Source organism: Poromitra crassiceps (genome assembly GCF_964638095.1).
Source record: "Poromitra crassiceps genome assembly, chromosome: 8".
NCBI classification, from domain to species: Eukaryota; Metazoa; Chordata; class Actinopteri; order Beryciformes; family Melamphaidae; genus Poromitra; species Poromitra crassiceps.
The window spans coordinates 4,585,446-4,601,315 of record NC_139629.1 but is presented as its reverse complement, the minus strand read 5'-3'; the positions used below and the strand labels follow the sequence as shown (position 1 = coordinate 4,601,315).

Below are 15,870 nucleotides of genomic sequence, written 5' to 3'. Positions count from 1 at the left end.
GGAGTAGTTCATACCCAGGGGCACACAGGGCTCCAGCACGCTGGAGGAGTTCATACCCAGGGGCACACAGGGCTCCAGCACGCTGGAGTAGTTCATACCCAGGGGCACACAGGGCTCCACGCTGGAGTAGTTCATACCCAGGGGCACACAGGGCTCCAGCACGCTGGAGGAGTTCATACCCAGGGGCACACAGGACTCCAGCACGCTGGAGTAGTTCATACCCAGGGGCACACAGGGCTCCAGCACGCTGGAGTAGTTCATACCCAGGGGCACACAGGGCTCCAGGGGTGGAGTAGTTCATACCCAGGGGCACACAGGGCTCCACGCTGGAGTAGTTCATACCCAGGGGCACACAGGGCTCCAGCACGCTGGAGGAGTTCATACCCAGGGGCACACAGGGCTCCAGCACGCTGGAGTAGTTCATACCCAGGAGCACACAGGGCTCCAGGGAAAAACTGTTTCCCGTGTGTGGCGCTCTCTCAAATGAGGTCAGTAAATATCACCCTTGCTGACGCATTGCTGGTTTCCCTTTGCTTTTAATACTCGGTAATCAATATTAATCAAGTATGTTTCTTGAGCGGCGATGCGTATACAATAATGCTATTTCTCCCATCAGCCATCATACCATAAGATATTCAACTCCCAGAATGGACAAGTAATCCATTTAATTTTTATCCTAAGGTACCAGAACAAAACAAAGGACACAGAACACATGTGACAGGTTCCCTCCTAATGTGATTGTTAGTGAGTAATGGCTGTTCTCTGAAAGGTCTGACTGTAGCTGTGTTGTGAGTAATGGGTGAGAGAGCTGCAAGATTGGCTTAATGCAATGGTGATTTAATAAAACCCAGCAGACAAAAGCAGCGTGGCCTGGGGGGAGGTCCGTGTTCACGGGTACAGGAGGAACACTTAAACACTTTACCGTTATCTTGCATATTTCTTGCAAAGCCCTAAAGTTGCCAGTTCAGCTAAAGATACGGCTTCTCTGAGAGGGGTGTAAGAACATGAGAACTAGTGCCACATGTTTTTTTTTGGTTCTGATCTTCTGAATTTAGACCAAGAATACTGCAATAAAACCTGGGGTGTGTGTGCCTGTGTCCCCCCCCCCCCTTCCCTGAGCCACACACCTGCAGCTCCACACAAGCTCAGGTGAGGCAACAAAATATCACATCAACGAGGGCCACAACCTGCTTCTGTATTATGCTCTGACCTAAAATACAATGTTGCTGCCAGCATGAAGCTAAAGTGAAACATGTGGCGAACTGTCTAAACGAACTAAATTCAAAATGTCTTACGCAGCAAAAGAATATTGCAACCGAGTTTGAAGTTTCGAGGTCCCGCTGCTAAAGTAAGAAAACAAGGTGCAGTAATCACGTAGGTAGTGTTTAAACTACAGTACATGTTTGATGATGCCACCACTATTGGGGGGGAAAAGTTACTTTGAAAAGTGACTATTTGCAATTTAAATGACCTGTTCCTAGATGTTATGAGCTGAGCTATCAATCTAAAACTCAAGAGTTTTAGCTGTATTGTTTGTTAATAGATGTCGATAGAATAACCAGTGCTACATATCTGCTGTTTGGGGAGGAAAGATTAAAAGATTCCACTGTATCACATTTTGGGTGACATTTTTGTTCAATTATCATCAGACAATAGTGTAATAAGAGCCAGTACTAAATGGCGCTTTTACTCGTTGTTGTCAGGGAGAATGCAGGACCTCTTGATATCTATGATCTATGTTTGTATCTTTTGCTATCATCCAACCCGTTTTCTCAATGGACCAGATGGATGCTGAGCTCCTGCTGAAATACTGGGGCAGATGTTCCAGCACTGTAAGCAGGGTTTGTGCATTATGCACACACATTACACCGCCTGGCTGTAGGCTGCAGTCTGCAGAGACTGACTGCACTCCTTTTTTCTCTCTGCTCTCTGAATGTAGCCATTCATCAAAAATATCATGAATGATTGAGAGAAAATAATCTCAAACGGAGACGCGTTTTAATGCACAACACGGATAGACGACTCACTGTATATTCAGTGAAGTAACTGTTTCCCCAACTCCCATAGCAGCGGTGGAAGTGAAACTTCAGCACCACGGACAGCGGCTCAGCCCAGTTCATCTTTTGTTATGAGCCGACACATGTTTGTGTACAAGAACAAGTTGTGGAATCCAAACGATAGAAGAAGACATAACCTCAATAAAGAAAAGCACAGCCTTGCATAACATACAGGGATCATTCGGTTTTTCACATTATTCTTGTCATAACGTGCAGCAGGGAATTAAAGCACACACACAGTTCGAAATAACCCCCTGCGAACTGCGTTTCCGATTATGTCACACACTCACTATTATGACACAAGGCTGGGAATTAACCTTACCCGAGGTGAAGGAAACTAAAGCCCCCTGGGACTCTGGGAGCAACGTCACTCCCCTTTGGCACATCAAGCCGCGTCCGCTGTGACTGTGGAGCGTCCGACGCAGCACAGCGCAGCACAACGCAGCACAGCACAGCGCAGCACAGCACTAGTAGTACCGAGGAGGACGTCAAGAGCGCATCCTTCTTCTTCCAACGAGAGATGCTTTGCGAGCTGGATCGGACCCAACAAGCCATCATCCTCCTCCCTGATAACACGCGGTTCGGCGAGGAGCGCATTCATAAATGCTCCGGTACGCAGGCTGTGAAGAGGAACTCCTCGGAGAAACTAGGAAAGGTCAATGAAAGTGAAATGAGAGCCGAGTGTAGTAATGGTTTGTGAGAAAGGAAACATCGCTGCTGAGAGCCAACTACTGTAACTTCGGGATTTACTTGCGAATGTGTTTTTACTGAAGACTGTCTGTGGGATATCTCCTGCCCAAACATCATGCCTGTGCGAAGAGGTCACGTAGCGCCACAAAACACCTTCCTTGGAATAATCATTCGGAAATTCGAGGGTCAGAGTAAGTATTTCCATCATGATGTGCGACGGGAAATGACCTATGATGACTGCTAGACTAGATACGCGAATGGTTACTAACTAAATTTGCTTACTTGTAGAAAACTAGAAATTAAGAAACAAGTGAGGAATGGGGAGAATGAGTGTAAAATCTTTGTCACGTTTGTCTCATTTTAAAATTGCTTAGCTTGTTCCCATTGAAAACAAATAGAAATTTAGGAATATTTTCTTTGATAAGAAGACAAACTGATGATGGAATTGTTGAGTTATTGCCTACATTGTCAAATAAGGTATAGGTTTTTTTGTTTTGTTTTTGTTTGTTATTATTATTATTATTATTATTATTATTATTATTATTATTATTATTATTATTATCATTATTATTATTATTGCTGCCATATATGGTAGTACAGCTCCATTAAAAAGATGCTTGATAGTGATGGTCACGGTGAAATTGAAAGGGCTACGTTGTTTTTATTTGTGACAGGACACCATGGTGTAGGAGGTCAGATGTACCACAGTAGACAGTCTACAGTGCATTCATATACTCTTTTACCCCCTCTTCCTCCATGCAGATCGGAAATTTGTGATTGCCAACGCCAGGGTGCAGAACTGTGCAATCATCTACTGCAACGATGCCTTCTGTGAGATGACCGGCTTCTCCAGACCAGACATCATGCAGAAGCCGTGCACCTGTGACTTCCTCTACGGCCAGCTGACCGACAGACACGCCATCAGCCAGGTGTCCCAGGCTGTGCTGGGAGCAGAGGAGCGCAAGGTGGAGATCACCTACCACCGCAAGGATGGTGAGTGAGTCAGTGACCTGGCTGTCACAGCATATATACCCCGAAGCGGAGAGGGGTCTATGGGTGACATGTTGTCCCAGAGAGAGAGCACCCAAACACAGCTCCGCAATATGACCATTCCAGAACGTGGCTTGTCACTCTGATACTGAGCAGCCAGAGTCAGTTCAGGTTGGGGGGGGAAGACATTGCCCTTGATAAAGCAAAACAATAAGGATAATATCAGGTCAGCTCTAAAACCACTCCGCTAAGCATCTCTCTTATTGTTGCAGTTGCTGAAGGTATTTGTAGTGTAGTATTTGTGTACTTTGTAAGTAAATATACAGCTTTGATCGTCCCTCATTATGGCAACAGGGATATAACGACAGAATGTAAGAGGCCATTTACACCTGGCATTAACATGCGTTTTCTGCCATCAGATTGCAATCTGATGGCAGAAATGGGTGTCCTCTCAATCCGCATACAGTTGCTGCTGACTGTATCCAGATTGAGAGGACACATTGCATTTACACTTGTGTTCAATGTGTACACAATGCATCCGTGACCACCTCCGGAGGTGGTTTGGCCGATCAGATTGCAATCCTTCTCCAATGCGTCTTGGGGGCGTTTACACCTGTACTTTCAAGGGATAAAGCACAATCTGATTGCAATCTGATGACAGAAAACACATGTTAATGCCAGGTGTAAATGGCTTCTAATAAGATATGTCTTGCATGGTAAACATAAGCAGTGTCTTTGCTGCAGCATATACAGTATCCATATCAAAACAATGGGGCTCCCGTTCATTGTTTTCACTGATATGCTGTGTGAGAATTGTATTATGAAGAAGAAAGTAGAGCGCGCACATCATCCACTCAGTAGGCAGGTGCCCAGACAAATAAATGATAAACTGCAGAAAATGCATGTTAACGCCAGGTGTACATGGAATCAGGTTAATGTGCAGTACAATCTGATTGCAATCTGATGGCAGAAAACGCATATTCACGCCAGGTGTGTAAATGGCCTCCTAAATAAATAAAGTCTGCACACTGAAGAATCAAGCTCCCGGTCAGTTTAATGACGTTTCGATCACAAGGATCTTTGTCAAAATGAATTATAACTCGGTAAATGAAGGGAAAGGGCGATTAGTAATCAAAAAGTCACTGCGTTACAGCAAGAGCTGCACATGACAACTTATTAAGACCTTACAAAGGTGGAATTATACAACGCTGCCCCCCACCCCCCCAACCCCCACCCCCCGCCTTATTTCACAGCATCAGCATGGGTGACTCAAACACTGTCTGTTGGAATGCTGGCTTGTATCTCCTCTCAGTCGTGTGATACCGACTTTACGGGGGCGGCATTAGCTCAGGAGGAGGTAGAGCTACTTTACGGGGGCGGCATTAGCTCAGGAGGAGGTAGAGCTTTCCCCTGGGAAGCGGGAAAGGTTCCCGGGTCCAGGCTGGCTCCTCCCGGCAGCACTGAAGCCCCTCACTGCTCCCCCGACGAGCAGTTAGCGCCTTGCATGGCTGCAGACGGTCGTCGGTGTGTGAATGTGAGTGTGTGAATGTGAATGTGTGAATGTGAGGTATTCATGTGAAAGCACTTTGGGTAGTCGATACGACTATACAAAATGCGCTCTATAAATACAGTCCATTTACCATTTACCATTTACAATAGAAATACACTTTCTATACACATTTATAAATCAAATGATGATTCAGCTGCCTACCAACACGAGGGACGCAGGTTTGAGGTAACACGGGGCGGGGGGTGTTACCTCCGGCTTGGCTGGGCACTCATACAGGCACAATTGGCTGTGTCTGTGTGGGTGGGAAGCCAGATTAAGGGTATGTGCGTCCTGGTCGCTGCACTAGTGCCATTATACTCTAAAGGGGAAACGGGGGAATAGCGCGATCCTTCCACGGGCTAAGTCCTGACGGTAAAACCCCTCGCTGTCAGGTGAAAAGAAGCGGCTGGGGACTGCACATGTATCGGAGGAAGCAAGTGCTAGTCTACAACTCTCCCCAGTTCGGGTGGAGCAACGATCGGGACAGCGAATTGGCCAAGTACAATTTTGCGGAGACAACGGGGTGAAATCAGGATTATCCGGAAATCGAGTTATGTCAAGTGTGTATTTAAGATGCGATGCCTGCACGATTCATTCACCCATATGGTAGTTTGCAGTAAAGGTAGACACGGCAGGCATTACAGACAGAGTGATGAGATAAAATAATACAGTGATCAATTTACTAATATATAGTAAGATTATATGTTTAGCAATAATCCATACGTTAGCCTACAATACAGCATTGTCAGCTTTTCTGTCTTGAATGCCAACCATTTTAGCATTGAGGTCCAACCATTGTCCAACACTGCTGTTTGTCATTATTGGTCTGTCATTCATTTTTGCCAAATCCCTGCCTTGATGAATGATGTACAACAGAGGCAGCAATCCTCTGTCACAGAGAATTAATGATGTGACATAAATCCCCAGATTGACTGTCACCTGCTCCTGCCGTCTTCTCGCACAGTTCTTTGTGGTCACCATGCTTGATTGGTTGATTGATCGATTCATCGATCATCTGATTTTTGATTATTAAAAAAAAGTTTGCACTAGTTTAAAAGCAACCGTCGCCGCTTTCGTCGTAGTCTTGCTTTGAACTCACATTTCAATTTCGGGAGACTATCTTCCAACGAATCTACAAGCGGTAGTCTACCCCCGAAAGAGCCATAGGATTTTATTTAATCATTGAAGGAGAGCCAGCGCCTGAATTTTTCATCGTGAGTTTGATGAGATTCTAGGCCACGGATGGAAACGTGTTTAATCTACCATCAGCAGCCATCAGTCCATACGCTTTTCTACTAATCAAGAGGAAACCCTAAACCAGCTGTGGCTCCTCGCTCCAATAGAGAGTCACAAAACACAAAGCAGGACAATATTCCACACACGGCACTCGGGGGATTGCCGGCGAGGACTTCTCCCGCTCGCCTCTCTTGACAAGTCGGATTTCAAAGCCACTTCGGTTAGTCTCCCGTCCTCCTCCTCCACGCGCTGCCTGTTAGTCTGTCTAAACCCATCCTCCTCCACGCGCTGCCTGTTAGTCTGTCTAAACCATCCTCCTCCACGCGCTGCCTGTTAGTCTGTCTAAAGCTTCATGTGCCTGTCATGTTTCAAAGCATGGCAGCCTAAAGGAGCCATAGAAACCAAGTTCCAACATCATCATCATTGCTCCCTGCTTCTTCCCAATCCTCCTCCCCCCCGGTGTGCATCAAGGCTTCAAGACACGAGTGGTAATACTCCTCCTCAGAGGAGCCTACAGCGAGCGCGTGGTAATACTCCTCAGAGGAGCCTACAGTGAGCGCGCTGCACCTCATGAATAAAGATGTCAGCAGCGTTGACAGTGTGGTGGTGACAGCTTACAGAGGAAATGCATTAGACTGCTGTAGAGGAGAGGACACGGTGCACGCGCTCCCACAGCTGTGTGGCGGAATGCAAATGAAACATTGATGGCCTCCTTGAGAGCGGTGGGTGGCCCCCTATTGATCCAAGCTAGTTGTCTACAAATTGAAGCTGATGGGCTGGAAAGTGGTTGTGTTTCCATCGTGTCTCCTCTCTTAACTGCATTTTAAATGATCGGTGCCCATGCAAATCTGTTAATCCCTCGTCTTAAAACGGCTCCTTCGGCTAAATCCCTCCACTTTCCGCACACACCTGCTCCACAGCGCAAAGCACGCGGCAAGGTTCAAAGAGAGCAGAAACGAAACCAGCGTTAGCAGCACGGATAGGCTGAACTTCAACAACGGGCAACACCGTTATTATCAATGTCTCTCTCTCTCTCTCTCTCTCTCTCTCTCTCAGAAATAGCCACGCAGAATATGATGTGTATTAAATGTCATTGTTTAATAATAATAATAATAGTTGCAGTGTTACCACCGCGGAGACCCAGGGTCAGTTCCCGGCAGCGGTACATCCAGCTTGGTCAGACGTTCTTGCAGACACAATTGGCCGTGTCTGCGGGTGGGAAGCCGGTGGGGTTTGAGTCCCGGTCGCTGCACTAGTGCCTCCTCTGGTCGGTCGGAAGCCTGTTCGGGGGGGAGGGGAACTGGGGGGAATAGCGTGATCCTCCCAGTGCTAGTCTACGGCTCTCCCCAGATGGGCAGAGGGGGTGGAGCAGGGGGAATTGGCCAAGTGCAATTGGGGAGAAAATGGGAGCAAAACCGAAGAGGGGAAAAAGAATGGTTGCAGTGTGACACAGTTTGTTTGACCCCTCCTGTCTATAACCACAATTTGGAAATCTTCAGACTTGGTGACTTGGACTCGAGTCCAACTCGAGTCCCTGTTTTGATGACTTGCGACTTGACTTGACAAAAACATAAATGACTTGAGACTTACTTGGACTTGGAAGTTAAAGACTCGAGACTTGACTTGACTTGAGAGGTGATGTGTTTGTCACTTTAAATAACTAGGGATGTCGCGCGCTCGATTCCTAGGCTCGCCCGCTCTGTGGGCTCACTTGCGTCGCCCGTCCTGCAGCTCGCATTCACAGCTCGGCTGCTGCGCGGCCTCGCCTGCAACTCGGCTGCTGCGCGGCCAATGAGACCAGCATCACTGATGATGTCAGATTTATGACATCACTGATGATGTCATCAGTGGGATTTATGACATCACTGATGATGCCACAGTAGGATTTATGACATCACTGATGATGCCACAGTGGGATTTATGACATCACGGAAAATGTCACAGTAGGATTTATGACATCACTGATGATGTCACAGTGGGATTGATGACATCACTGATGATGTCACAGTGGGTTGATGACATCACGGATGATGTCACAGTGGGATTTATGACATCACAGTGGGACAAACACAGTGGGATTTATGACATCACAGTGGGACAAACACAGTGGGACAGAGAAACAAACAAACAGAGAAACAAACAGAGCCCCAGCTCCCATTGATATACTGATGAAATGATATGATAACGTAACGTTGTCAAGTGTCTCTGTCTGGAACGCTGGAACGGCATTACAAAACAATCCAGTGAGAGGAGCATGACGGACAGCCAATCACGACAATGCCATAAGGAGGAGCATGACTGAGTCATCCAATGACAAATTGTCATTCAGTCATGCTCCTCCTTATGGCATCGTCGTGATTGGATGACTGGCTAATCACGCTCCTCTCACTGGATAGTTTTTTTCAAGGAGAAAGGGAGAAGGCACACAAAGTTTGATGTTGTAGTCTGGCTGTCTAGTCAGTGTTGTTTACAGTGATTGAGAGGCAATATTCATTTAATATTCTTTATATTAATGTTATATTAATGTTCTGATTGAGAAGAGATAAATACTCTAAGTTTAAGTTATTTGTTTTTGTTTGATTACATTGTAGTCTAGCTGTCATCATTCCACTGTTTAAAGCTGACGGGGATTTTTTTTTTTTTACTGAGAAGCAGTTAAGAAATAAATAAGCGTTTATAAAGTTATTTGACTTTTGTTTGATTACATTTATTTCACTGAATATCAATGATTATAATACAAATTCAATTCATTGTCATACGTTTTGAACAGGTTAGATAAATTGGCCAATAATATCACTATTATACCATGTCTTTCTTCTTTATGAAGCAAGGTAAGACTATAGTATCTTGGGCATGGGGGGGAAAAGTGACTTGACTTGGGACATGACTTGCCTTAACTAAGGACTCGACTTGACTTTACAAAACCTGTGACTTGACTTGACTTGACTTGACTTGACTTGCCCAAAACAAAATGGCTTGAGACTTGCTTGAGATTTGCTTGAGACTTGGACCAAATGACTTGGGACTTACTTGAGACTTGGACCTCACCAGAGTGACTTGGTCCCATGTCTGAAAAGTACTGTCAGGATTTGAGGAAGCTGGTGACATCATGAGCAACAAAGCATTGTCTCTTTGCTCCGCGAAGGCAAAACGTTAAGCTGCTTATGCGTATGCTGAGAAATTAAAAGTACTGGACAATGGAGACCATTGAAGCACAGCAAAAGCTTTTATCACAAGGGCCATTTCTTCATATATTTTTGTGTTACCTTGTATCTGAACAACCAAGACGGCTTTGTCAGGGCAGGAAGCACACACATCATGACACATGCCTTCTCCTCAAAGATAATGCATAATCAATGAGATCAGTTAAATGCTTTCCCTTTGATGGTTTTGTGAAACTATCCAATTCCACTGGGTGTAATAATACTTTGTAACTGAATGAGTCTTAACAAAAGGAAGCTGACACCACGCGGCGCAGCGCAGTTAAATGGATAATGGCTACACTAACCGCAGCAGCTTAGCGGACCACGCTGAATGATCTGGCACATGTGGTGTGCGTGGGTGCAGGGTTTCATAGGTGACTCCCCACCGAGGGCACCTGGAGGGTCTTCTGACCCCTGCCCAGGGGGTTTTGGTAGCAGGGGGGAGCGAGAGGAGAGGACATAGGGGACACAGAGTGCCTCACAGTGCACAAGGTGTGCTGCATTATGAGACTTGGATGGCTGCCCCCCTAACAGAGAGCACATCCATATTTCATGGTTCTCAGCCCTCTTCGCTCGCTCACGGTATGTGGTGAAACATGCCCAACTTTCCTTCATCGGGTTTCCACTCATTTATGTATGTGCAAGTGTCTGTACACGTTTGAATTACAAAATAAGTGCAACCACAAAGCATAAACGCAGTAGGCTACATCACGTTTACAGCGCTGAGAAGATTTCCATATTTCCACTGTGGAAAATGTACCGTAACTTCAGATCATTTGAAAGAGAAAAGAATTCGGGCGGCTGACGCGGAGGCTTCGAAGGCTTCAATCGATGCCATTGGTAATCGATTTCCAAAATCAGTATTCGAATGCTTCGTTTTTCTTCGTGAATTTATTTTGAAATAGTAATCCAACATTATTCATTATGCAGCAACATTCATTATCATTACTTATTCTGTTCGACAAGGACATTGTGCCTCACAGCTCTCATCTAACGTTACTTGCCCGCACTGAAACTGCGACAGTTTGACCATGCAGCCACCAGGGGCTACTGTATATGAGCAAATTTGTTTTCATGAGCTATGGCTGTCATTTATTTGATTATTATTATATTTATCCATTTTTGTTTCAATAAAAAAGGAAAATCCTTGAAGTCCCGATTTTTCTCCTCGCCTCTCGTTGTCACTACGTGCGCCGCGCCCCCGTCGAAGCTCCCAATCTATTCGAATACTTGTCACTGAAGCTTCGAAGCCCAAAAATGGTATGCGGGGACAGCCCTAGAAAAAATACAAATGATAAATCAGGTTATAATTATAGGGAAATGAGCATCGTTTATTCTACAAAGGGGTGGTTTGCTAGCGTGGCTGTCCATAATTAGGACGTGAAACAAAGTTTATTAGTAGTGAGGAGGAGCAGATGGAGCTTTGAACAATACAAGTCTCACTATATGATAGGAATGTTCACCCATGGGCTATTTTCATCTCATGGGACGCTGATGATACTGTACTGGAGGAGCTCATTTAATAGTCCTCTCTCCAAACCATCTGTTTCTTTTTTGGCTTTGTGCTAATAAGATATGTTACCCTCCATCCTCTTGTCTGGCAACATTTGTGTTGAATGAAATAGAGAGATCGCGGAGGAGGAGGCGCACAATATCATGCATTGATAACGGGAAAACAAAAGAATTGGAGGCGCTTTGAGCTCGAGCTGCTACTTATCCCCCGTGGCTGTCGAGACGTTGATTGAAGATGAAATTAGGCCAGGCTGTGGAGCTTCCAGCAGTCTCACTGAGGCGCGAGATGGCCACAAGGCCAAGAGAGCCGAGACAATAATGTCCTCTCTCCCTACATGCCCCAGTCCTGACTGCCTACGCCCCAGTAAAGCGGCATATTGGCTTAAGCAAAATAGCCCGAAAACGATACACATGTCAGATTTCATTATACAAGACTACTAGCAGGCCGTTAGTTCTGGGGCTGTACTGTTTACAGGCCGTCGTTGTGGATAGTGCATTTTGTAGCAAGCACAATAAGCTCGACAATAATACTCATGTTTCTCCCTAAAGCTCAGCTTATTCAGATTAATGTGAAGCCCCGTAATATCGAAAGCAAATAAAAAAGCACAGTTTGAATAAGAGATAGCTTCATTTTTTTTTTATCATACAAAATGTAAGAAGATAACACTTACTACTACTACTACTACTACTACTACTACTACTACTACTACTACTACTACTACTAGGCTACTATACATTTTGCTGATTTAAAAGAACTAACTGTGCAATCTGAATAAGATGCTTGCTTGATCTGTGAGGCAACGTCTTCAGGCTACATCTGGACCCCTCTAACTATAACCCTTCCTGAACTAACTAAAAAAAAATCTACTTATTCCTCTTAAAAGTCTTAGCGACTGTGATGTATAGTTGGTTTCACTATGTGGACAAAATGCTACTGTACTATTTGGAAGTCGCTTTGGACAAAAGCATCTGCTAAATGAAGTAGTGTAATGGCATGTAATGCATCATTAAAATACAGTGTCGAGAAGATTGCATGATTAAGCGCAGCGATGTTTTAATAATTGATGATGGAAATAGAATCTATTGTAATGGAGTTTCCATCATGACAGGGAGCTAGTCTTAATACAGTGTCCATTCATCCCCGCAGGTGTTCACAATGATGCCAAACTGCTGCACTGTCTGTCAAGGAGGTTGACCATGTCTGGCATGTTTGGCCATGTTTGTTACAGTGTCACACTGCGCTGAGAGAGGATGAGTGCACATCCTCAAACCAGAAAGGCGTACATTCTCCACCGGCTTATACATACACTCATTAAATGAGTGTGGCACTGGTGAACACTAGGGGTGTCACGATATTTCGTCGCACGATATATCGCGATATCGAAACGTCACGATATGCGTATCGTCAGAAAAAAATGATATCGTAAAAAAAAAAAAAAAAAAAAAAAATTGCTCCTGAATAATAATATAACAAATTTAGCAGAATCAACACGCATGAGTGAGGGGGTAGACTACTACTGGCATGGCAAAACGGCTCAAGGGGTACATAAGATTACATAAGTTTAGGGACCATTGAGCATGAGTTATTTAAGAAATAGATTGTATACTTTATTTTTCTTTCACCATGCAACAAACATTTAGTTTGTGACAGTGTGACACATTCTATTGCAAGAGAAGCATTATCTTCCATGTTGTTTTCTAGTTATTATAATAAAAATTTCCAAAAACAGCATTTGTTTTGTATTTTGTGTATTTCAAATGAAAGACTATTTTTCCAGTATTTTCCCAGGGCTCCCTTGAAAAGAGGTTTCGATTTCGACGGGACTCACATGGTTAAATAAATGATAAATAAATACATACAAATTATTTACTTTTGTTAAAAAAAATATTGTTAAAATATCGTATCGTATCGTTATCGTGAACCCAATATCGTGTATCGTATCGTATCGTGAAATTAGTGTATCGTGACACCCCTAGTGAACACCAATGTGATGTTCATCAGTGCCAGACTGTCACCATGCCATGTGCAAAGGGAAGGCAGCTGAGAGGATCTAAAGATAGTTATCGTGCTAGGCGCTCGACAGAGGGAGCATGTGTCCAGACACAGGCAGTGCAACTAAACCTTGAAGGAAAACGATGACAGATATAACAAAGCTCAAACCTTTCAAGTCCAGCTTCGTCTTCTCCTTTTCGGACATTCGTGACGGATTGCAATCTTTGACTTTTAATGGAGAAATGGTTTACGCTAGATTACAGAACGTAAAATAATATACCTCCCCACACCTCCCTATAGGCTACATTAACACTACATATTTATTTTCTAGATCCTTTTACATTATATAATCTTGTATCCTTCAAAATTTCAATGACAGCTTTCTGGGCGCCCGTTACCCCTTTTCCAGTTGTCCCCAGTATTCCTCCTATAGGCTCCATTCTCTACCTGCCTCCCTAACCCTTAAGTCAAGTCAAGTCAAGTCAATTTTATTTATATAGCGCATTTACAAGCGGCTGAGCCACAACCAAAGTGCTTCACATAAAGTGCAAGAAGGCATAAACAAATGATATACGCTATATAAAAGCATTAAAAATATAATAAAATAAGAAGAAGAGTTAAAAGACATTGACTAAGCTACACGGTTAAAATACATCAAGCATAGGAAAGCAAAAGAAGATTAAAAGGTGGCTGGGGGCTTTATTTAAAGGCTAGTTCAAAAAGGTGGGTCTTCAGGTGCGACTTGAAAGTGTCCAGAGGGAGGCAGTTCCAGAGTCTAGGGGCTGTTACTGCAAAGGCTCTGTCTCCCCTGGTTTTTAACCTGGACCTGGGCACCTCCAAAAGCAGGTGGTCAGCTGACCGTAGTGCTCTGGAGGGGGTATGGTGGTGTAGGAGATCGGACAGGTATGTGGGGGCTAGACCATGGAGGGATTTGTAAGTGATGAGCAGAAGCTTAAAGTCGATATGGTATCGGATGGGGAGCCAGTGGAGTGATGCAAGAACAAAACAAAAGATGGACGTACCAAACACATTTTTGAAGAAGTTCTTGTAGAAACATCGCAGATTCACAATATCACATAGTTTAAGCCAATACAGAAGCTTTGCATCAGACAATTAATTGAGGAAAGAGACGTTCTCGCGTGTCTACCAACTGGCTTTGGGAAAAGCTTAGTATTCCAAACCTGGCCGACAGTGTGCCAACTGCTTGATGGAATAGTTATAGTTGTCTGTCCGCTGTTATCGATGTTAACGGAGGATCAAGTACAACAGTTGAAATCCAAAGGCATCTCTGCTGCCTGTGCTGGGAAAGACATGGACATTGATCATAAGATATAGCTACTATACAACTTGTGTTGTTGTTCTTTTTATCAGGCTCTAGCTAACGTAACCTGGCAGCGTCAAGCTAACGGCACACTTGTTTCTGGTACTGTTTCCTGTTTCCTGCAGGTTTACGCCCCCAAGGCCAAAAGTGGTGTAAAGCAATTGTGTTACGTTTTGGTCTGAGTGAAATGTTATGTGGTCTCTCCTGTTTCTAAATACATCTGAACTGTTTGGTTTAAACAAGTCAACTATTTTTATAACCATTTTACGAAATGTCTTGGAAAAATGGGTATGTTCTGTTGTGGACCTGGCTGTCGTGGAGATGTCGGTGACCCACATGGTGCTAAACTAGAAAATATGCCATGCTGGAATTCATTTGTTGAAGCTGTGCATGGGGGGGCGTGGACATCGCCATGATAGCTACTGTCGTTTTTCTTTCTTTCCTTCTTTCTTTGCTACTGTGAGCCAATTTATATGTGGGTTGTTGGATGGAGGAGGGGTCCTGCGAGGTGGGGGGTTATGAGTGAACTTGTTTGTGTATGTAATTTGTTTTTTCTGTGTTTTTGTTGATGTTTTGTGCTTCTTGTTTTTTTTATCCACCTTATTTTTGGCGGCCATTTTTGCCTGATCTGCCTGATGGGTGCTTCTTCCGGTGTGATCCTCCCAGCCTTGTTGCTGACAGCTTGACACCCGTCTGGGCGAACGGAGCAAATCACTAATCAGGTCCAGCTTGGCAAACATCTCGTCGATAAATATCCCTTTAAGAGCGCAGTGCATTCATGGGTAATCGCCTGCTGTGACTAATATTAACCATTTCGAGTAACACTGTTTCCATACGGATCACCAGCGTTAGTTTGTTGTTTATAACGTGGCTATATTCATAACGTTTTCTATCTCGGATGCGTTATTTCGAATCGCACATAGGTTACGCCTGGCGCAACCTATGTGGGTTTCAGGACGAAACAGACTCGAGCCACTAACGTCATCTTAAGAACACAATATTCCTGGAATGCAAGTTTAACTAAACAGTTACATGTCCTCTGCATTCTACATAAAATTAAGATATTACGGGTTGTTTTATTTTGTATGTTACATACTTATTGACCAAGTTATGTTCAACTCAGCCAGGGTACAAGAGACTGAGTGTACAGTAGGTGGCCATCTTTTCAAATCAAGTAGAATACATTAGGAAATGGCAAGCTGCAACAATGAGTCACGTTAAACCGGAACTTGTACGCACAATTATTTTTTACAGTGGGGCATTCAAAAATAAGGTGGATATGTAAAAAAAAAAAAAAAAGTTATCACACAAAAAGAAGT

At 44.2% G+C, this 15,870-nt stretch overlaps 1 protein-coding gene across 1 annotated transcript in view; it reads left to right on the top strand.

The window, feature by feature from the left end:
• Positions 1-2,862: 2,862 nt before the first annotated feature.
• Positions 2,863-15,870, top strand: part of kcnh7 (potassium voltage-gated channel subfamily H member 7) — a gene marked incomplete at both ends in the record, with an annotated part of 60,040 nt that continues 47,032 nt past the window's right edge. The window contains 2 exons of the mRNA XM_083642244.1: positions 2,863-2,938; positions 3,510-3,740. Of these exons, the coding sequence (XP_083498370.1) occupies positions 2,863-2,938; positions 3,510-3,740 (307 nt within the window). The remainder of the gene's footprint in view (positions 2,939-3,509; positions 3,741-15,870) is intronic.